Source organism: Protopterus annectens, chromosome 11.part0 (genome assembly GCF_019279795.1).
Source record: "Protopterus annectens isolate FY-2018-M chromosome 11.part0, PAN1.0, whole genome shotgun sequence".
NCBI lineage: Eukaryota > Metazoa > Chordata > Ceratodontiformes > Protopteridae > Protopterus > Protopterus annectens.
This window is the reverse complement of record NC_056745.1, coordinates 499,423,078-499,445,419: the sequence shown is the minus strand read 5'-3', so window position 1 is coordinate 499,445,419 and position 22,342 is coordinate 499,423,078. Positions and strand designations below refer to the sequence as shown.

Genomic DNA, 22,342 nt, shown 5'->3' with positions numbered 1-22,342 from the left:
AAGAAACACTGAGGAAAATGGCGTCGGCTGATGCCTTTATACCCGAATAACTGCCGCAGTGACGTCGGGTGAAGTGCGACACCAGCCGAAGCCAGACCCAGACTTTGGAATCCGGCCGACCGAAGGGCTGCCTGATGACAGGACAACCCATTTGTGAAGACTGCAGATGCATTCCTATCGGACATCTACATTTATGGTAGGTACAAAACTGTACTTTCTTATTGGATCTGATACTATTAACAAAGGGTTATATAGCTAATGGAAAAAGTAAAGGTGATAATGGACAGCCTTTTTTGTGCTCTTTTGTAATTTAAAGGAATTAGAAAAGAACCAATTTTAACATAGGCTCAAGAGTTATTGTACAACTTCTTTGTATTGTACAGTGCAATTAGCTCAGGTGAGAAATTATGCACTTTGTGTTTTAAACAGATACAACCAATTAACTGAGTCAAAAGCCTTATCTAAATTGAGACTAATGATAGAAAGTTATTTTTTATATTTATTTGCGTAGTCTATTAATGTATGTATTCTTCTTCTATTTTTCTGGGGTCTGTATCATATGAGCGAATCTCACAAATTGCGAACGCTCATAATATCAAATGTACTGGACCTCGAAGTGCTTTTTCTGAGATGGGATATTTGCCCGTTCCTCACTGTAGTGCGAGCTCAGAGTTGGAATATATATTTAGCGGGGGTGTGGGGGGGTACAGCCCCCCACAATAGGAAGTTCGAGGTCCGATACGGTCGATAGCGTTTGCAATTTGCTCATATGATGTAGGCCCATTTTTCTGTACTTGACTGTTTAAAATAAACCCAGTTTGATCATTGTTAATTGGTTTAGGTATAAGATTGATTCTTTTAGCTAAAGTGGACATGAACTGATTATAGTCCACATTTAACAGTCAAATGGGTCTGTATGACTAACACTTTGTAGGATCCTTATCTTGTTTTAAAGTAGGTGTATAAGGGAATATTTCCATGTGATGGAGGGACCAAAGCAGTTATTTGTATTTCTCTGTAGATATTGTCTAGTATTTTAACTGTGTCATCTGGTAGTATGTTATATAGTTCTGGTATAGGACCATCTAAGCCTGGCGCCTTATTATTTTTTTAAACTTTTTTATTTGATATTTTATTTCTGTTAAAGTGAATGGTCTATCAAATTTTTTAACTTGTTCACCTGCTAATTTATTATTTCTATTTCCCTTAGAAAAGTTTCAACTGTATCATCCTTATCTAGGTTTTTTGTATTATTATTTGTATTTTCATAAAATATTTTAAACCCCTGAAGAATGCCTTTAATCTATTCTCCTTTTTTATTTATATGTGTTATAATTTGTTTGATATGATTTACTTTATTTCTTTTGATCTAAGAGCAAGTTTATACAAGCTGAATATGCCTGAAGTTTAAGTTTTTCAGGTTTATTGAATTTTATGATTTAGAATTTCATCATATTTTGTATTTAAGTTTTTAAGTTCACACTGACTGATGATGTCATTTGGTTTTAGATTTAACTTTAGTGCATCTGTTTTGGCTTGTAGTGTATTCAATTCTTTGTCCCATTCTCTTATTTTACTAATATACCAGCTTGTAACTCTTCCATTTAAGTAAGCTCATATGTATCCTTTAAATTCATTAGAGTTACAGAATTCATTGTGTTTGGCTGAAGATGTGATTCTCCGCTTTCTATCAGCAGTGGAAATTTTGTCTGATAAAATACAATTAAAGTCATCAGCCATTATGACTTCACCTTTCATGTAATAGGCTACAGTATCTAAGTAATTTTTTGCATCTTTAGCTCCAACCCCTGGAATCCATTAAGAGTTCACCAATGTATATAGTTTTCTGTTCCACTCAATTTTAACAATACTTAACATACAATTTTTATCAACGTGGATATTTTTTACTTTTGGCATTACTGGTGAGTTCTTCCATAAAATGAGGCTGCCTCTTACTTTACTCGAAAGCCAGAACCTACTAAAAAAACAAATAATTCTTTAATAAAAGTTTATTTACATCTTTGTGTTTTTTGTAGAAATATTATTTGAGCTTTTTTGTAATTCAAGTATTTGAACAGACTCCCCCCCACTGTACTGGATTATTCAATCCATTAATATTAATAGATATGCATTTAAAAGCAGACATTTATATACGAGAGAAAAAACAGGTATGATAAAATTGCATTTATTTACAGAACTTATTATATACTTTATATATAACAATTTGAAATCTTCAACTGTGGACAACAAATAAAAAATTACCCAATGAGATAACTAAAACATTTTACCATGGAATAACGTATTCCTTGTTTGTTGAAAAACACAATCTACCTCTCAAACTCTCCATTAGACTAACAAAGCTTAGCTCATGCTTGTGATTCTTGTTAATGTCTCATTTTTTAGTATGCATCATCTTAAAAAAGCCCTTCATTGAGTTGTTATGAATAAGAAAAGTTAAACAGGTGTTCAGAATCTTTATTGTAAGTTGACCAAACTGAATATTTCTACAGTCATATTTCTCTGTACCTTACATTATCTCCCTGGTCTACTCTTGGGAAAAAGTTAGTTGTTATTTTCATATTTATTAATTTATACATCAGATGATTTTATATTTTTTTCTATTTTAATTACTTTATGTAAAGTTGTACATAGGGTCATAAGTTCATAAATTACTACCAGGCTGAAACTCCTTGTAGGCCATTCCAAGCCCAGCCAAATACCCATGTGAGAGTGAAACCCTGCACCTTCTGCCTATAAGGTGAACACTTTAACCACTATCCCACCCTCGAGACATATTTGTATTTTTCAACTGTATACATATTTACTTATATCTCTTTCTGTTTCTGTACTTTGTCTTGTACTATTACTATGTTCCTAGGTTTTATATTTTAGCTATAGTCATAGTGTTGAGTGTCATATAATAGAACATTTATATTTTTCCTTATATATTTTATACTCTTTAATCTAGTACTACTGGTAGAATCAGTCGTATTTTTTCCTTAAAAAATGTTATGTCTAATAGAACCTGAACAAACATCTGAAAAATCTTCCTTTTTAAGATTTATTTTTATTTGTTTAACACTTGTTTACTGGGAAAGTCTGACTTGGAACAAAGCCAGTTGTCAGTGGAGGCCCGAGGAGAAACGCATGTCATTGTAACGTGGGAGGAAACCAGAGCACCCGGAGGAAACCTACATGAATGCAGGGAGGACATGCAGACTCCCACAAAAGGTATTCCAGCCGAGAACCAAAACAGAGAACCTTTTGCTGTGAGGCAACAATGTTACCGCTGGACCACTGCGCCGTCCTATTTAAACTTTCCATAATAAATTGTTATGAGATATTAGGTTTTGTTATTAATAAAAAGAGGCAATAACAGAGAAACACAGTCCTAAATTTTGTATTAGTAGTGTCATTCTGTAGGTAATAAACTATCCTTTTGGTGTACTGCAAACATTCAGAACGATTTAATAACTGACAGTGGTTTACAGTGCAATTCACTGTCTTTTGCTTATTATCTAACTAGTATTCTTTAATATGTTGGCATATGATTCAAAATATTATGATTATTTACTTTTAGACAGGAAGAAGTAACCAGGACAATTCTTAGAATTTTAGAACGAACGCTCACAGCATCACAAATGTGCTCCTGATTCTGATTAAGCTGCTTCAAGCTAGTCCTCATGACAGGGGTTTGCAAATGAACAATCAGCTATAGTTCACACAAAAACATTCACAAGTGAATCCCCACTTCCACGCCACATATCAATCCCCAAACCCTTCCAAACCAATGAAAAAAAGAATAAAAAACATTTCCAGGTATGTTAACCACTAAAACGCTATTGTATCTAAAGAAATAATATTTAATGATTCAGTAAGCACTATTTGTATGAGATGTGACCACTCCCCCACTTTCTTGATTCGGCACCACACAAACAGTCTCAAGACCATTATCCACAGGCAAATACGGAACAAGTCCAACTTCACCCCCAACTCCTTCATCTCCTCCCTGCAAATAGTTAACTGGTCACCACTAAAATACCTCAGCCTAGATGAGGCTGTCCACTTCTTCAACAGTACCTTCCTCTCCATCCTAAACACCCATGCTCCTGTAAGAAATGCCAAAATCAGATCCAGGTGTGCCCCATGGTTACAGAAGACCACCAAAACCCTAATGAAATCCAGAGATAAGGCCTGGGAGCACTGGCGACTAAAAAAATAACTCAGGCAATCATTCCTTGAACTGTGCAATAAAGCCAAAAAGCATATAAAATTAGACAAATCCCTCTACTATAAATCCACCCTAAACTCTGCCAACCACAACCCTAAGCAATTCTGGTCTACTATTAACACTATCCTCCACCCAGGGAAGGTTGATACCCCCAGCCATCCATTCCCCCCCTCCTCTAGCAGTATTGCTGAATCCTTCAACAAACACTTCACTGAAACTGTAACATCTCTAAACAAACGATAACATCTCTAAACAAACAACACTTCCCTACAACAGACCCCCCCAAACTCCTAACCCTAAACCCCCCACACCTCTTTTCTTCACCTCAGTACCCACCTCCAACATAAAAAGACTATTGTCAAAACTTAAACCCACCAAACTCGCAGCTGACAATCTCCCCTCTGAATACTTGAAAATTGCAGCTGATACACTAGCCTACCCAATTTCAATTCTAATCAACCTTTCCATAACAGAAGTCTATGTTCCCTCGATATGGAAAATATCCCACATCATTCCCCTCCACAAAGGCACCCCCTCCACCGACCTCTTCAGTTACCACCCCATTGCTATCCTCTCCCCTCTCTCCAAGATACTTAAAAAATGTATCAACACCCAGGTCTCCAACTACCTCCTAGCTAATAATCTCCTCTCCAAAACCAGACATGGTTTCAGGCCATATCAGAGCACTACCTCCGCTCTGCTCTCCTTCACCAACATTATACTTCATCACAAAAACAATGGCCTCTTCTCTACTGCCATATTTCTAGAGCTCTCAAAGGCCTTTGACATAGTATCTCATGAGCTACTACTCTCTACTCTCCCCATCATCTCCTTCTCACAGTCAACCTGCAACTGGTTCCACAGCTATCTATACGGTCGCCAGCAATCAGTAATCTGGGATGATAACCTATCGCCTTGCCTCCCAGTTACTCAAAGTTCCCCAAGGGTCTATCCTTGGCCCTCTGCTATTCTCACTTTTCACTAACACCCTACATACTGCCACCACACAAGCATCTCTTATACAGTACGCAGATGACTGTGCTTTCATCTCCACTGCCCCCACTCTACCAGAACTACAACAAATCACACAGGACTCATTCTCTTCTGTAGAAAGCTCGCTGACCAATGCTCAGCTCCTATTCAACCCAAGTAAGACTAAACTTCTCCTGTTCCAACCTTCCAAAGCCACTCAAAACACCCCCCACTTAAACATTCTCGCCAAAGACAATACCATCATCTCTCCATCAGAACACACAAAATTACTCGGTGTGGAAATAGGCAGCAAACTTAGATTTGACACCCACATCTCTCTCACAATAAAAAAAGTTCACAAGAAACTTGGTGCATTATATCGAAGCCGCCAATTCCTAACCAAGGCAGCTAGAATCTCCATAGCCAATTCCCAGCTAATCACCACCCTACTATATGCATCCCCCATGCATACCAACATTAGACAAGACAGACCTACACAAGCTGGATGCTTGTTAAAGCACAATTGCTAAATTTGCCACTGGAACCTCCTACCGTAGCCATCATTGTATCTCCCTTAAAGAACTAAACTAGCTAGAACTCCCACAACTCCTTCACTTTAATCAACACACCCTCGCTCATAAACTTATTAACCACCCCCTTAACATCCCTTCAAACTTTTCTCCAACCCTATCACTCCACTAGGCCCCTAAGATCAAGCAACAAAAATCAACTCACTGTTATCAAACCCAAAAACTCAGAAGGAGAAGCCATATTTTCATGTACCATATCTAAACTTTGGAACAACCTTCCAGCCTCTATAACTACTCTGCCTTCCAGCAGCCTTTTCAAGACTGCGCTCAAATTCCACTTAAATTTGCACTGGCATTGTCCTTGTTCTAATCCAGACTAACACCCCCCACACTTACCTCCCTCCACCTAGACTCTTAACCCAGCTATACTACCGCCAGTACTAACCACAGTCAAAATTAGCTAGTTGTCTTTACATACTTTAAAATCTTGTCTAACAACTTAGTTTCTTGTCGTTTATCATATTAGTAACAATCTTAACTTGCAACATTTATTGTATATACTGTTGATAATCAATATCTTGTTATATTAAAGCCAACAACCTGTAATGTTGTTTACTATTGCTGCAACTTTGTATCTCTATTTATCATGTACATGATGTGGAGCTTTTCTCTCCGGGCATCCATAGGTTCATAGGTAGGTACTAGGCTATCGGCCCTAGGGCCCATACCAGCCTAGCCAAAAAATGTACCCTGGCTTTTGAAGAAAAAAAAATTGAAGGAATACATAAAGTGGAGGGCTTCGCCCCCCACACCCCCGCTACTTAAATATACCAACTCTGAGATCGCACTACAGTGCCGAAAACGGCAAAGTAACGGAAGCAGCCAAGCAAATTCTTTCTCTGGGAAAGAATTTGCTTAAAAGCCGCTTCGCTATTTTGCCTTTTCATCGTTTTAAGTTCGACCAAGACGCATTCGATAGAATGCGTCTTCAGTCATCTAATAGGATCCCAGAAAAAGGACCTGCATCCAATCGGAATTTCCCGGTAAACAAATGTAAATAAATAAATAAATGTTTAATGTAAAGCAGACTGTCTTTTTTTTTTTAAGGGAGTCATAGCATATAAACTTCCATTAAAAGAGTGACCGTTATGTGTGATCCAGGTTTAACTTGTAAAAGTGTGAGTGTTACTGTAATTATTTGATGTCATTCCAATAGTAACTTTTGTATATGTAAAAATCTATATTTTTTTATACTTTGTAATATACCATGTCTTTCCTGGACACTATTGCATGTCAAGTATACTATCAGTAGCAAGCTGCTGGACCATTTTAAGAACCCATAATGTAACTTAACGTGCTTCTTTAATGTAATTTGTTGCATCTTGTATTGTATTTAATAGTACATTACTCAACTATGCCAAGATATCAGAAAGTGTGCCATGTAACATAAGTTTCATCATAATAACTAACTTTTAATAAGATTAATAGCTTTACATTTTAAACTCTTAAGTGAAAATCAGTGGTTTTAATTTCTTATATAGTCAAAAGAATCAAATCAGACTCGAAAAAGGGAACTAGTAACCATTTGAAGTAGGTAAAGAAATAAATGATTTATCTTGTAAAAATCAATATGCAGCACTGTTCATAAATATCTAGTCACTTATTTAAATTAATAAGAATTCATAACCATGAAATACATTGATTTCCGTTTGTCCTTCAGTATTTAATTAGTCCATGCAGCTTTTAAGACTAAATCATTATCTTGACTTGAGAAAAATCTCACGATCACTGACCTTGGTGAAGGGTTTTTTTTTTTTTTTTTTTTTTAAGATGCATTAAAAAGTGATTTGTGTGCCCTTTCGATGCCAAAGGAAAAAGTTTCAGGCAGGTTCAGAATTTTAGGTAGTCAGGTATTAAGGAATTGAATTGTACTGTCTCCCTCTTCTTTTTCAGGAATCCCGTAAATCCTGATGTTATACTTTATAGATCTGTTCTCTACGTCCTGTATTTCATCCCGGAGTAAGTTGTTTTGTTTCAGAAGAAATTCAGTGTTGTTCTCATTTTCAAGTAATCTTCCATCAAAGTCCAACATTGTCTCTTCTGTACTCGAGATTTGTGTGTTTGAGAGATTCACTCAACACTTCAACGTTTTTTACACTCCTCTTTGGATGTGTCCATTTTTGCTTTCTAATTTATCTATCTTTACAGATAACACGCTGATAGTGAATACAGTCTGTATGTCTTTTTTCATAGTACTTTCCTGTACACTGGTCTTAGAGTGGCTCATTCTGAGGCAGTTAGTTTTTTCTGGTTTTCTTAACGGAAAAAGCAAATAAAAGAGTTTCAAACTTTTTTTTGTAGTAAGTTTTTCAGCAGATGTTCAACTATTAATCCATCAAATTTTGAAACGTTCTATTTGAGTTTTTTTTTTTTTTAAGTAAAAATCCTGTCAGCTGTTAAAATGAAGAGCTAAAAAAACAGTGCTGTTAACTGCTCACCATCTTGGCCACGCCCTTCCTGATGCCATTTTTTCAGTGGCTCATGTTGAATTTTTTTCTGTCTCAACCAAGCAGTTGAAAATCTAACAGGAAAATTACAGCATTTGAAGACCTTTAAGCTGTAAATCTTTTCTCATACTATTGGTGAATAAAAATAGCTGTCCAGTATCTCCAAATTCTGATGTATTAATTATATTTTGTATAAGAGAAAAGTTTTCAGTCACAGAGCTTTCACTAGTTGATGCTCTCAGTGATCTTGGCTACTCAGAGTATTTTCTTGAGGGACTCTTATGCAAATCTTTTTACAATTTTTTTTTCAGCACTTAAATGTTTGGTAATGTATCATTTAAGAAGGGATGGTGACAGTGCATGTAGTGCTTATGTACATACTGTCACAATTTGCAGTCATTTATTCTGTCAGACTGAATTTTACCCCAGAGGAGTTTCTGACAGAATTTGTGTATTGTTTGCATTTTTACATGGCATGTAGTGCTTGTGTTAACACAGTGACAACTTACCTGCCATTTTTTCTGTCAGACTAATTTTACTTCTAAAAGGTTTCTGACGGAATTTGAATATACTGCTTGGGGATTGCTTTAGGGATAGTTTTTAGTGTTTTGCTTGTGCAACGTTGAAAACTTTACCTGGGGATTATAGGAAGTGCATTGCTGTTCAGAAAACGCATGTTGATAGAAAAACTTGTTTTAATTAATCAGTGCTGTTTAAGAAAATGTGGATTTCAGAGCATTTGTCACACAGTTATTTTTGGGATTTGGCTTTCTCAGGAGTTCTTGAACAGTGAAGTGGAAAGGTTTGCCAAACAATGTGTTACAAATTAGTAGAAACAGACTATGGTGCATCAAAAAGTAACTGTCCCATTGGGAGTAGGACAAGGAAAGTACAAGGTAAACAGTATTTGAATTTAGTCATCTGCTATGAGCTGATCACAGCCGCAAACAGCTCATATTACCTTTAGCACTTTGACACTATGAGTTGAAGGACTACAACTGGAGCATAAAAAAAAAGTTAGCCACTTTAGAAAAACAGTGCAGTGCATTTAAAAAGACATTTCTGGGAGATTCTCAGTTTTCCTTTTAGGTAGTCATTGAACAACAACAAACGGTAATTAAACCTGACTGAGTGAAAGAAAGCAGGGTATTTCAGAAAAAGCATGTTAAGTTAATGGGAGTGACAGGAGCTTTGGAGCAAGGATGCCTGCATGATTTAATATTTTAAAGCCAGACACTGCATTGTGGGATACCAAGAGCTAGACCAATCAAAGTTGCATCAAAATGCTGGATACCATGTGATCAGACAGGAATTTCATATAGAAATATAAAAAAACTATTTAATCCCAGAGTGGTGTTAAAATATAGGAAATGTCAAAACATGATGAAATAAACATGTTTTTTCAGTCTGTGGGTGCAGTTTGATTTAAAAACAACTTCTGTTAAAGACTGATTTAAAAACAACTGTTCAAGACTCTGTTAATAATTGCATAAGAGCAGGTTTTTCACTTGGACCCCACCCCCACCCCCCTTTTTGTGTTTGTCTTTCTCTTTGCCTGTACTCTTATAAATTCCTGGTAGGGATGCCAGCTTATAATCTGCTCCAAACGTCTGCCTCCAGTACCTTTGTTCTTTCACTGATTCCTTCAGTAAATTCCAGCCCATTCTTGTTTATTGTGTATATTCCTGCTTCTATAGTACCTGTTGGTAAAATCTCCTTTTTCCATTCCCACACTGGCTTAGTTATATTTTCTACTACTTTGTATGATATTTTCTCTTGGTTTAATTTCTCCAAGTCTTTTGGGTTTTCCATACCATGACAGGAATGGACTGTATTCCTAAGTCTGACTATGATTAGAGTTCATTAAATTAATATTGTTTCAGTCTTTTGTTCTTTTCACCACCTGCTGGTTGTTGCTTTTCTTAAGGACTTGCAGCCACAGTGGTAATTTTTATTGCATGAACTTCCCTCCTGTTTCTTCATCAGTTGTTTTCCACTTTGATTTATAAATCTTCTGCTTTAATTAAATGTATGAATGAGCCTTAACTGCATAGCTCCAAAGTACCTGTTCAAATCAAAGCTTTGCCTGGCACTTGTGTTTTTCCAGGAATCCCCTTAAATGTAGATAGGTACAGTTTTTCATCCATTATATCTTGACTGTATGTGCCCTGCAGGTTGCACCACATTTGTCTGGTGACTGACCATGTCTCTTGCATTGTTTTCAGCATTGTCATTGATGAGGATGAATTTGTTTTCCCACTCTTTGTAATGCTTGGCCCAAGTCTACCCAGCAAGAATTCACCTTGCAGCACCAAAACATAAAGCATTCCAGGTGTCACGACTTTTCCCCTGTGTAGTTCCTGTTTTACTGTAGCCTTCTGCTTCCTGTTACACAGTTTCGTCTGTGCCACAGCATTTCATTTCTTTGTCATCCTCCTAGTAGAGTGGTAAAATAAATAAAAATGCAGCTGTGAATAAATAAGTTTCCTTCTACAGGCATCTTGCTGCACTTTAATATACAGGACACAGATTTAGGGCTTCACTGTTTGTTGTTTTCACATGACCATTGTAATGAATAGTGCACAGAACCTCTTGCAAAAAAATTAAAATTCATAGCTGTTTTATTTTTTTCCAGTTGCTGGAGTAAAATATTTCCTCATTACTAATTTTAATTAATAATAATACTACTATTTTTTTCTAGTTGGAATGGTAACAAAGCCAGCAAGTGAACAATCTCAGGACTTTTCAATCCACAATGAGGATTTTCCTGCCTTGCCTGGTTCAAGTTATAAAGATCCAACATCAAGCAATGATGACAGTAAATCTGTAAGTTGCTTTATTTTACTTTATCTCATTTACGTTGAGACAAAATAACTTATGATACTTTTCTGCACTGTTGCAGTTTCCTTTCAGGTGCATCACTGTCTGATTCATACATGGAAAAACTGTAGTTATTCATCGCAGTGCTCTCTGAGCACTACACTCACACTGTGAATGGTATGAACTGCAAGTTATATCGATCTTCCAGCCAGATATGCAGAGCAGTCAGACATTCCCAGGTGTTGGGGAGGTTACTTCCAATTCCTTGTCGGAGAAGATTTGATTACAACATACACACACACATGGTGATATACATTGCTAACTGTGCCTTATGTGATGCCTCTTACATAAGAAAATCAGAAAGTGGGATGTTGGCGTAATGGTTAAGGTGTTTACCTTACAGGCACAAGTTAATAAGAGGAAAGAAATGATATAGGGAACGCACTTTATAAACATTCATTTTCTGGTGAAGATTTTAGGAAGTTTTTATTTTTTATGTTTGAAAAGGTTTCTGCAAAGACAGGTGGTGACCCATTGGAGGCAACATTTTGAGTACAGGAAACTAATGTGGCAGCTTCATGTGGATGACATAAATTTACCAGGATTAAATAATAGGGAGGCAAACAGCATATTAAAATGAAGGCCTGCTCAGTTGTGACATTATTTTGGTTACATAATTTAAAAAATGGCCATAAGCAGTGCTTTAGTATAGTATATATATTTTTTCTGGATGCTAGTTTTACCTTTTAATTGTCAAATGCCATTTGTTTATATGTTGCTGTCAGCTAGTGTTTTTACTCGCATGATCTATTTCCTCCATTTACCTGACTGCAGTGCTCCTACGACTTGCTTTTGTCAGCTGATGCAGTTTTATCTCATGATATGTTGAATGTATATAAAAGAAATTGCATCGGTGGCTTTATAGTTATGAATATGTCCATGTTGATTTTAGATAATGAAAGAGTTTAAATAAAGCTGTACAACTTCTGGAACAGTGTGTTTTTTTGTCCGAATGGAGTGTTACATTGGCAGTGAAGCCCCTATTGGTTACAGTGACTTCAGATTGTGTAAAACAGTAACCATAACATACTTAACTGTACTAAGGAGCAAATTACATGACAGAAACAGTTCACATGAAATAAAACTTATATGATCAGATTACCTAATCATATTTCATGTCATTGTTTTTTTGAGAAAGATAAACTTTAAAATTTTCTTTGTTTATACTGGGAGTACTGCAGGCATTGAGTCTCACTTGCCAGCAATGCTCTTTCCAATTTAGTTCATCTTCTGCATCAAACCTAGTCAACTGTTTCAGCGTAATCATTAACACAAATTAAAAACAGTTGCAAGTAGATGAATTAATCGGATGTTTAAGTTATGCCTTGGAGACCTGTCACTTTTTTTTACTGCATGTGTATGATCATGTATTCTGGAAAGTGAAGTCCTTTTAGTTTGGCCTATATAAAAAGTGTCACATGACTAACAATAAGCTGCAGACAACATAAACTTTGATCTGATGATGTAATTTTCATTTGTCCTTCAACATGTTGGTCTGGATCCGAACCTCTGATCCGACTCCACCTCTTTTATAGCTTAGGATCTGACTCTCGAGCTCCACCCTTACCCATAATGTTCCTATTCTCCAGATTACTTAAGATCTTGTTTGCCGTGCTTCAAGCCAGTCAGAATTTGGTTCATGCAAGTCGGGATTTCCTTCTCTTGTAGCTCCTTGTGGGTTACGAGTGAATTTACAGTTTAAACTTGAAAAATTTTCTGCTTGGTAATTTTGTCACCCTTCCTCACCCTCTAAACAACTTTGTTTTTATTTTCGGGATCTGATGTTGTCGTCTTCATTCCTCCTCATGATAGGGTCGTGGATCTGACACTCAGATGCATCTTTGCCACATTCTCCAGACTTGGATCTGACTCTCAAGCTCCTCCCTCTTATCCATAGTGCATTATACCCACCCACGCACCTCAGGTCTTGTTTGCTGCTTCAGCATCCGGACGTGGATCTCTGCGTTCTCGAGCTGTGCTTGTTTTCCCCATAGTTTCAGGCTAGTGATTATTATAGCAATAACCCACGCCTGGGTGTGGGTAATGCTGGATTTACCCACGGTTGGCGTGGTTTGGTCCCGAGGGCGAAGCCCGAGGGACCAAACAAAGACAACCGTGGGTAAATCCAGCATTACCACACCCAGAAGTGGTTATTATTATATAATGACATTATTTAAGAAAAGAAATAATTACTTTTCTTAAATAATGGCATTGTATAATGCCTCTTTGCTGCCCTTCCGCAGCTGTCTGGTGTTCCGCGGCAGTTCTGATGTACTGCGCATGCCTACGCAGTACATCAGAGCTGTGGGCAAAAGCAGCGGAGAACGCAAGATCTCCGTTGCTTTTACTATCTCGCTATGTTAAATGGGTTTAACATGGCGAGACAGCTTTAAAATAAGCAACGGAGATCTCCGTTGCTTATTTTAAAGCTGTCTCGCTATGAGAAACACATTTAACATAGCGAGACAGGTTTAAAGCAACGGAGATCGCAAGATCTCCGTTGCTTTTACTATGTGTCGCTATGTTAAAGGAGTTTAACATAGCGAGACAGCTTTAAAAAAAGCAACGGAGATCTGCGTTGCTTTTTTTAAACCTGTGTCGCCATGTTAAACTCTTTTAACATAGCGAGACAGTGTTTTATACTAACAGAAAAAGTCCGGGCGACCGGACCTTTTTCCGTTAGTATATTGAGGGATTTACAACGGGCACGCTGGTTGGGCTGGCCAATCAGCGTGCACGTTTTAGAGGAGGCATTGTATAATCTAAATCTTTCATTTGTTCTGTAAGTGATCCTCCCTCATCCTAGTTAATTCCTTCCTTTAGTGTGTGTGAGCGTTTTCTTTTTTTCTTCTTTCCTGTAAATAAAAAAAAAAATTAAATAAAGTTTTTGTAATTTAAAGTTAAGTTTAAAGTTTAGGTTTAAAATTTAAAGTCTAAAGCTAAAACCTTTCCTTAGCACTTAGCTTCCTCCTCTTGGAGTGTCCGTTGGTTTTGGCGGGCTTTGGTGTTGGTTGTGTCATGTCTGACAAACCCTCCCCCGGCTTCAGGCATTGCACTTCTTGTGGGCATGAAATTCCCAATGAGGATGCCCAAAAGGAGTGCATGTATTGTTTAGGTGCGGATCACCTAAAAGTGGAGTGCGTGATTTGTGCTTCCTTCATCCCACGGGCTCTTGCAGACAGGCGAATAAGTTGATGTTAAGAAGTCTCCTTCCGTCTTCGGCTCGTGAGGTTCAGACCCCTTCCTTGGCTTCAACTTCATCCTCTGCAAAAGAAGCAAAAATGAGGTCTCTCCGTGCCTCCCTGAAGGCCAAGAGTAAGAAAACTTCAGAGCCAACCCCCTTGGATCTAAAGAAAGTGCCTACCCCATCAGATCCACCAGCATCCTTGGATCCAGGGGAAATATGTTTGTCACCTCCTCCATTGTCGGCTCCAGTGTCTGATCCATTGACTCGGGTTCTGAGAGCTCCAAGCAAGTCTCCTGTCCATTCAGTCAAGTCCAAGCACTCCTGACCTCCCTCTTTGGCTTCTTCCAGATCTTCTAGAAGCTGGTCCGAGGCAGACATGGACAGGTGAGGAGGAGATTCCTCAAGGCCCTGATCCAGATGGGGGTAGGCTTGGCTCCATCCACTATCAGATCCGTAAGCTACCTGGGCCATACTATCAGGATTGCTCATATCTGGCCTTCAGCTTCAGAGTTGGAGGTTTCGGGACTCCTGTGTATGTCAGGTTTGGTGAAAGGGAAGCTTCCTTCCTCGATGCAGATGATACCTTTGATCAGCCCTGTTTCCTCAAAGCAGAGCATATCTCTGAGCTGAGGTGTCAGTGCTTGGTTTGGGGGGAGTGGAATCTGCTCTGTCTTTGTTGGAGCTGTCTGTTAGGCGCCTCAGTCCTTGATAGTTCGGGTCCTATCTCTTCTGGAGACCACAGATCTGGATTAAGTCCTAGCTGCTTTCCCCCTGTGGCTTCGGCTTCTGGGGAGATGGAGAAGACCTCTCCCAGTCTGTCAGCTTTTCAGGTAGTGGAAAGGGTTTTCTCTTGAGTTGGAGATCTGTCATCACATGTCCTGCAGTCCACTCCTGTATCCCTGTCAGGTCAGGACTTGAGCCCATCTGTTCTGTCCTGAGTCGACCCATCCTGTGCAGCCTCCAGGATCTCCCTACCCAGGAGGGATCCCCTTCTTCCGATACTTCCCCAGCGTACCCCAATGAGGATGTCCCCCGGAAGAAGATGTGTAAAAGAAGGCACATTGACTTCCCGGTGGAGTCATTAACCAAAGACACTGACTTTGATGAGGGGGAATGATCCTCCCAATGCCTACCTGAGGATGTCTCCTTTGGAGACATTCTTTAAATCTTGAAGCAGAAGGGTGGGTGGTCTGCCCAAGCTCCTCCTCCTGAGGAGTCATTGCTCATGGAGACGTTTGGGTGGGCCTGTCTTCGTCCTGGGTGACACCCCCCCCCGGCGGACAACCTTGTTGATTTGGTTTCCTGCAGGGCATGGAAGGAACCACACACCATTAAGCCCATTCCCAAGGGCCCCAATAGGTTCTTGGTTCCACCAGCAGACAGAAACCATTGGAGTAAGGGTCCCATAGTTGATGCCATTGCGGTGGCGGGAGCCACTAAAAAAGAACTGGCAGAAGAGACTGCCAATGTCCATCCATGTAACAAGGAGCCTAGAGTGCTGGACAGGATTGGAAAGCACATTTACACCTCAACCACCTTTGTGCTGAAGTTTTTAAATTACCTAACTCACTTTACCCGGCTGCAGAGACATCTGATCAAGGAGCTTTCAGTTTCACTCTGAGTCCATCCCTGTGGAGAAATTCAATAAATTTTCTCCCAAGCTGACCATTCTGTCACCAGTTCCTCAATGAGGTTAATTTCCCAAACAATGGAAGGTACATCATGAGCTGTGCCGGTTTAGGACTATCCCTTAAGAGGCATGCCTGGATGAGGCTGTGTGGTTTTGTGGAGCCCTTTAAGGCATTCCTTGTGAAATGCCCCCAATGATGGCTCTTCACTGTTTGGGCCGTCGGTTAGACATACTCTCACCGGCAACAAAAAGAACGGGAAGACCCTTTCTGCTGTAGAAATCAAATTTTCAACACCTCAGAGGTCCTTCTCCAGGAAGTAACACAAAGGCAAGAAAATGTGGTTTCATAAGTCCCAAAGACCTTTCCAGGACCCGTGGAGGAACCCTCCACTAGAGGCAGAGGAGGAGAGTTTATTGGTAGGTGGCACCTAGAGGCAGAGGGGGTCTGCAAAACTAGGGCTTCAGAGACACCTTTTACGACGAGCCCTATCAGCGCTCCTGAAGCGCTACCCAACTGTCCCATCTCTGGAGTCAGGGGTCCACTCTCTTTGCATTCAGAAGCCTGGACCCATTTCACTAAAAATCCCTGGGTGCTAAGCATAATATCCAGAGACTACTACATTGCCTTTTTTCCTCCTCCCTCCAAACACCAAGAACTTCCCTGACATGCTACCTACTCAGAGGGAGCAGGCAGAAGAGGAGATTCTACAACTGCTACAAAAAAGAGAGTCATGCAAGAGGTCACAACCGAACAAAGAGGATTCAGAACCTATTCCTGCTTCTTTTTGGTGCCAGAAAAGACTGGGACCTAAGACCCATTCTGGATCTAAGCAAATTGAATTGTTATGTAAAGAAGTCGAGGTTACAAATGGTTATGGTTCAATCCATTCTGCCATTGTTGCACAAGGACGATTGGATGTGCTCAGTAGATCTCAAGGATGCGTACTATCACATCAAAATAGACAGACAGTCCTGGAGATGGAGATACCTGCACTTTCAGCTGGGAGCCAATCATTTTCAGTTCAGGGCACTGCCCTTTGGGCTCCCCACAGCCCTCTGGGTGTTCACCAAGTGCATGGCGGTCATAGCAGCTCACATGAGACTCAAAGGATTCTGGGTGTTTCCATACTTTAGACGATTGCTCCTTACCACCCCCATGAGACATCACTTTATCCAAGCCAGAGTTTACTTAATCCAACTTTCACGCTCCCTGAGCATCACTGTAAACCTGAAAAAATTCCTGTGCAGAACCTGGAATTCATAGGAATGCAGCTGAACACGAGAGATCACATAGCTTCCCTTCCTTTGCACCACATAACATTGCAGAATCAAGTCTGGGAATTGTTGTCCAACCAGCCCCCCCCCCCCCCCCCCCTGCATGGCTAGTCTTACAAGTCCTAGTTTTCACGTCAGCAGCTGTTCTGTTAGTTCTACTAGCAAGGTTCTTTATGCGGATTCTTTAGTGGACATCGGCAGTGCAGTTCTCCATTCTTTATCAGCCTCTGCTCATTCCCATCAGCTTGACTCCAATTTACAAATGGCACATCAGCTGGTGGATTCAGTCAGACAGTCTCTTTCCAGGCAGACTGTTCTTAAACTCCCCCACCAATAGCCACACTGGCCATGGATGCCTCCCAGTTTGAGTTGGGGGCGGCATTACAATGGGAAGATGATCCAAGGCACGTGGTCCGCCATCAAGACTAGGTTGCATATCAGTGTCCTAGAGATGAGAGCAGTTTTCCTAACATTGCAAGCCTTTCAGGATGCTTTCCCCTTGGGGACTATTGCAGTTCACACCCAACAGCATGTCTGTAGTCTGGTATATCAGCAAGCAGGGAGGAACCCATTCATACCCCTTGTGCAGGGAACCCATGAGGGTATGGGAATGGGCAATCTCTTCAGACCGCCTTTTAGTTGCAAAGCACATTCCTGGGAAAGCTAATGACTTGGCGGACAGATTCAGCAGACCTGGTTCCACTAGAGTGGTCCCTCAGTCGATCAGTGGCAAACATGATCTTCAGTCACTGGTGTCAAGTTTGCTGTGACCTTTTTGCTTCTCCCCTCAACAATAAATGCAGCAAGTTCTTCACTCTGAATCATCTCCCTTGGGGGGAGTCCCCGACGGGCGCACTAGTCCATGATTGGCCCCTGGGTCTCCTGCATGCTATCTCCCTCACCCACAAATCCCAAAGTTTCTTCAGAAGGCAAGGAGGCTGAAGAGCTCAGTCATTCTCATTGCCGCCTCCTGGCCTCATCATGTTTAGTTCCCCTTCCTCTGGTCTCATCTGAAATGTTCTCCATGGATTCTGAAACCAAGGCAGGACCTCCTGTCTCACCTGCCAAGAATGCAGCACCCGAATCTTCACGCCCTCAGGTTGACCGTTGGTTTCTAAACTTCCAACCATAGCAAGACAGTCAAGGCTTGCTTCACCAGTCCGTAACATAATTCTAGCCTTGCGAAAGGTTTCTGCTAGAATGAAGACAACAACAAAGATGCCGAGTTACAGTAAGACATACTTTTCTAATCTGATGTTCGCTGTTTGGGCTATAAATAGGAATATTGACCCTTTCTCAGCACCAGTCTTTGATATTCTGCTTTTTTTTAGTACCCTCTTTCAGGAAGGAGCTGACCTCTCTACCATCAAGCTTCAATTAGCTGCGATTTGTCATTTTCACTCTGCTAGCCAATCTCATTCCCTGTTCTCCTTTAGATTATGCAAATCTTTTATGAAAGGTATTTTCTTGTTGAGGCCTCCCATCAAGGACCCCTCCCCACCTTGGGACTTCACTGTCGTGCTGCAGGGTTTGACTCCGGGACCCTTCGAACCAGCTGCCAGTTGCAACATGAAGTTTTTGTCATGGAAGGCGATCCTTTTAGTGGCCATTACTTCTGCTAAGAGAATTTCTGGACTACAGGCTTTATCTTCCAAACCTCCTTACATAATTTTTTATAAGGATAGGGTTTTTCTACATACCAGTCCCTCCTTTATGCCTGAAGTAGCCACGGAAAACAATATCAGTTAATCCATTCACTTACCAGTCTTCTTTCCAAATTTTTCTGTCAAAAGGGAGTATGTGCTACATCTTTTCAACATTCATAGACCGTTACTTTTCTATCAGCACAGAACTAGACAACACAGGAAGTATGACCAACTATTTATAGCCTTCTCGGCTAACACTTTAGGCCAAGCAGTTTCCAAGATCACTCTAGCTAATTGGATAACTAGTTGTATTTCTTTCATTTACTCACAAAACGGCCTAGAATTACCTCAACCTCCTAGGGCAAATTCCACCAGGGCTATGGTTACTACTTCCTCCTTCTCATCTAGAACCTCCATTGATGATATTTGTGCAGCGGCAACATGGTCTAACCTTTGTGGCACACTGTAAGTTAGATGATGTTTCTAGGAGCAGGGCTTCCTTTGGCTAGGTGGTGCTCCTGCATATCCTGCAATGAGGGCCACCCAGGAATCACATGTCTGGGGACTCTGACCCTATCATGAGGAGGAATAAGGAAGACAACATCAGATTAGAAAAGTATGTCTTACTGTAACTTGGCATCTTTGTTGTTGTCTTCATTCCCCCTAACTTTCCCACCCAGCCAACCGAGGATTGTGCAACATGACGGGACTTTTAGTTCCTATTTAGTGACCATTGCAACAAATTAATATTGAAGTGCCTTCTTCCTCAGACTACTACTTCCTCTATCTCTGAATCTTCAAAGAAATAAAGGGCTCAACCCCCCAGTAAAAAGCAAAAGAAGCCGAGAAAACACTTCCCTGCCCTCTCTCCTAAAAGGGCTGCTACTGAGCCACCTGCCAAAACATTGAAATTTTTGGATCCGACACAGATTTTATTGACGCCTCTTCGACACCGAACTTCTAGTTCCTCCTTGGAGGTCATGTCACCAATTTTAAGTTGTCCATTTCTTCAGGGGACCCCAAAGAAACCTTCTAGACCTCACTGCACTTCATCGTCCGATCTTCCCAGAGTCTTTCTGAAGCAGAGGTGGACAGGATGATGAGATTCCTCAGGACGCAGATACAGATCAGGTTTTTGCCTTTTCTATCCCACACTGAATCAGTGAGCCAACATCCTATCTTTGTACCCTTGATAACTCCTCCTCTGATTGACCTACTCTTATCCGGAGGTTACCAGAGTCCCTATGTCTGATCCAATGGCCCTTCCATCCTCGGCTCCAATGTCTTCTCTGATTTGATTGGCTCTCACCTTGTTGGAGCACAACGGATCTCTTATCTGAAGCTTCAGCTTCGGATCTGAGGGGATGCCCTCAGCTTCGAAGTGCTTGGAGCCATCGCTTTCCCTCAGCTGGACAGCTTAGCTCTGAGTCCCCCTTCTGGGCATGAGATCTGTGAGGGTCAAGGGTTGTCTGCTCCGAGAGCTACTGTTCCAGATGGACTGTCAAGGACCTCTCTGGGTCCTTCTACATTCAAAGTGGTGGAGAGAGTGTTCTCTCAGCCAAGAATTGCTTTGACTCTGCCTCCTTTGGATCCTACTCCTATTCTGATTTCTGCTCCTGAGCCTGCTCATCCTCCATCTTGGGGCAGCCAAGACCTTAAGAGCTTGTGAGCATCTCTTGTTCAGAGCTCCGCCTCTCTTCTTACACCTCCCCGGAACATCCCATTGAGGAGATCTCTCAAAAGAAACTTTGTAAAAGGAGGCACCTAGATTCTCCTCAGGAATCTTTGACAGAAGACACAGACTTTGATGAAGGGGAAGGGTCCCCAAGATCTCCATCTGATGATGTCTCCTTTGGAGACATCCTTGAAATCCTATGCCAAAGAGTTGGTTGGTCTACCCAAAGCTCTTCCTCAGAGGAGTCTGCGTTCCTGGAAGCCTTCTGGTCTGGCCCGTCTACATCTAGGGTGACCCCCTCCTGCGGATGATGTTATAAACCTTGTCTTTTGCAGGGCATGGATGGAGCTGGACACCGTGGAGCCCATACCAAAAAGAGCTGACAAAATCCTTAGTGCCCCTTTAGATAAGCAACACTGGGCAAAAGGTACCCATGTCAATGCCATGGTTGTTGCAGCAGCCACAAAGAAAGAGCTAGCTGAACAGAGCTTCACTGTCCATCCCCCTAACAGGGAGTCTAGAGCTTTGGACAGTTTTGGGAATTGGTTGTACACATCAGCAACATTTGCACTGCGATTGCTGAATTACTTGGCTCACTTTACCAGGTTGCAGAGGAACTTACTAAAGGAACTCTCTAACACTGCCCCAAGGTCCATCTCTCAAGAGGAAACGGGAAACCTTTTTCTCAAGAATGGCCACTCTGCAGTCCATCTCGAATGCGTCCATGAAAATAATCTCACACCTTACTGAGGGTTCCTCAAGGGCCACCGGTTCAGGCATTGCCATAAGGAGACATGGCTGGATGTGACTTTGCAGAACCTTTCAAGGTGTCATTCATCAATGCTCCCTTTGTTGGATTGTTACTCTTTGTACCATCATTAAAAGATACTCTCTTCCGATGTGAAAAAGACGGGAAAATCTTGTCTCCCCTTAGAATCTGATTCTCTACAACACAAATACCATTTTCCAGGAATCAATGTGAAGATGAGAAATTGTGATTCAAGAAGTCACAAGAGCCTTTCCAGGTTTCACAGTCAGAGTTTTCCCTTAGAGGCAGAGGTGGAAGTAGCCATTTTGGCAGATGCCACCCATGTGGCAGAGGAGGTCCGTAGAACCAAGGATCTTGAGATTCCTTCTCGGACAGATTCTTTCAGCACTCCTGAACAGTTGCCCAACTGTCCCTCTCTGGAGGCAATTGGGGGTGCTTATTCTTGCACCTAAATGCCTGGCTAGCCATCACAAATGTCCGTTGGGAGCAAAGGATCATATCCAGAGGATATTACATTCCCTATTTCCAAACTTCCATTCCAAAGAAAAATCTCCCTGATGATCCACCCAATCAGAGGGAGTCAGCAGCACAAGAAATTGAAAAGCTGCTAGACAAAAAGAGTCATCCAGAAGGTCCAACCAGACCAAACAGGATCCGGAATCTACTCAAGGTTCTTTTTAGTGCCAAAAAAGACCGGGAACCTGAGACCAATCCTGGATCTAACCTTCCTAAACAAATCCATAAAGAACTCAAAATTCCGGATGGTCACGGTACAGTCTATTCTGCCTCTCCTACAAAAAGATGACTGGATGTGCTCAATAGATCTTCAAGACGAGTACCGTCACATCAAAATGAACAGGTGCTCTTGAAGGCTTCTCCGCTTTTGGCTAGGAGCCAGTCATTACCAGTGCAGATCTCTCTGCCCTTTGGTCTCACCACAGCCCCCAGTTTGTTCACCAAGTGCATGGCAATAGTAGCAGCTGACCTGACGCTGCTTGGATTCAAAGTGTTTCATGACCATGTTGACCAGGCATCATCTT

At 40.9% G+C, this 22,342-nt stretch overlaps 1 protein-coding gene across 2 annotated transcripts in view; it reads left to right on the top strand.

Moving 5' to 3' along the window:
- The window catches only part of CNOT2 (CCR4-NOT transcription complex subunit 2), a 2,080,381-nt gene that overhangs the window by 1,236,702 nt on the left and 821,337 nt on the right, over positions 1-22,342 (top strand). For both annotated transcript variants that reach the window (XM_044087993.1, XM_044087992.1), the window contains one exon: positions 10,942-11,066. In XM_044087993.1, coding sequence (XP_043943928.1) covers positions 10,942-11,066 — 125 coding nt within the window. The remainder of the gene's footprint in view (positions 1-10,941; positions 11,067-22,342) is intronic.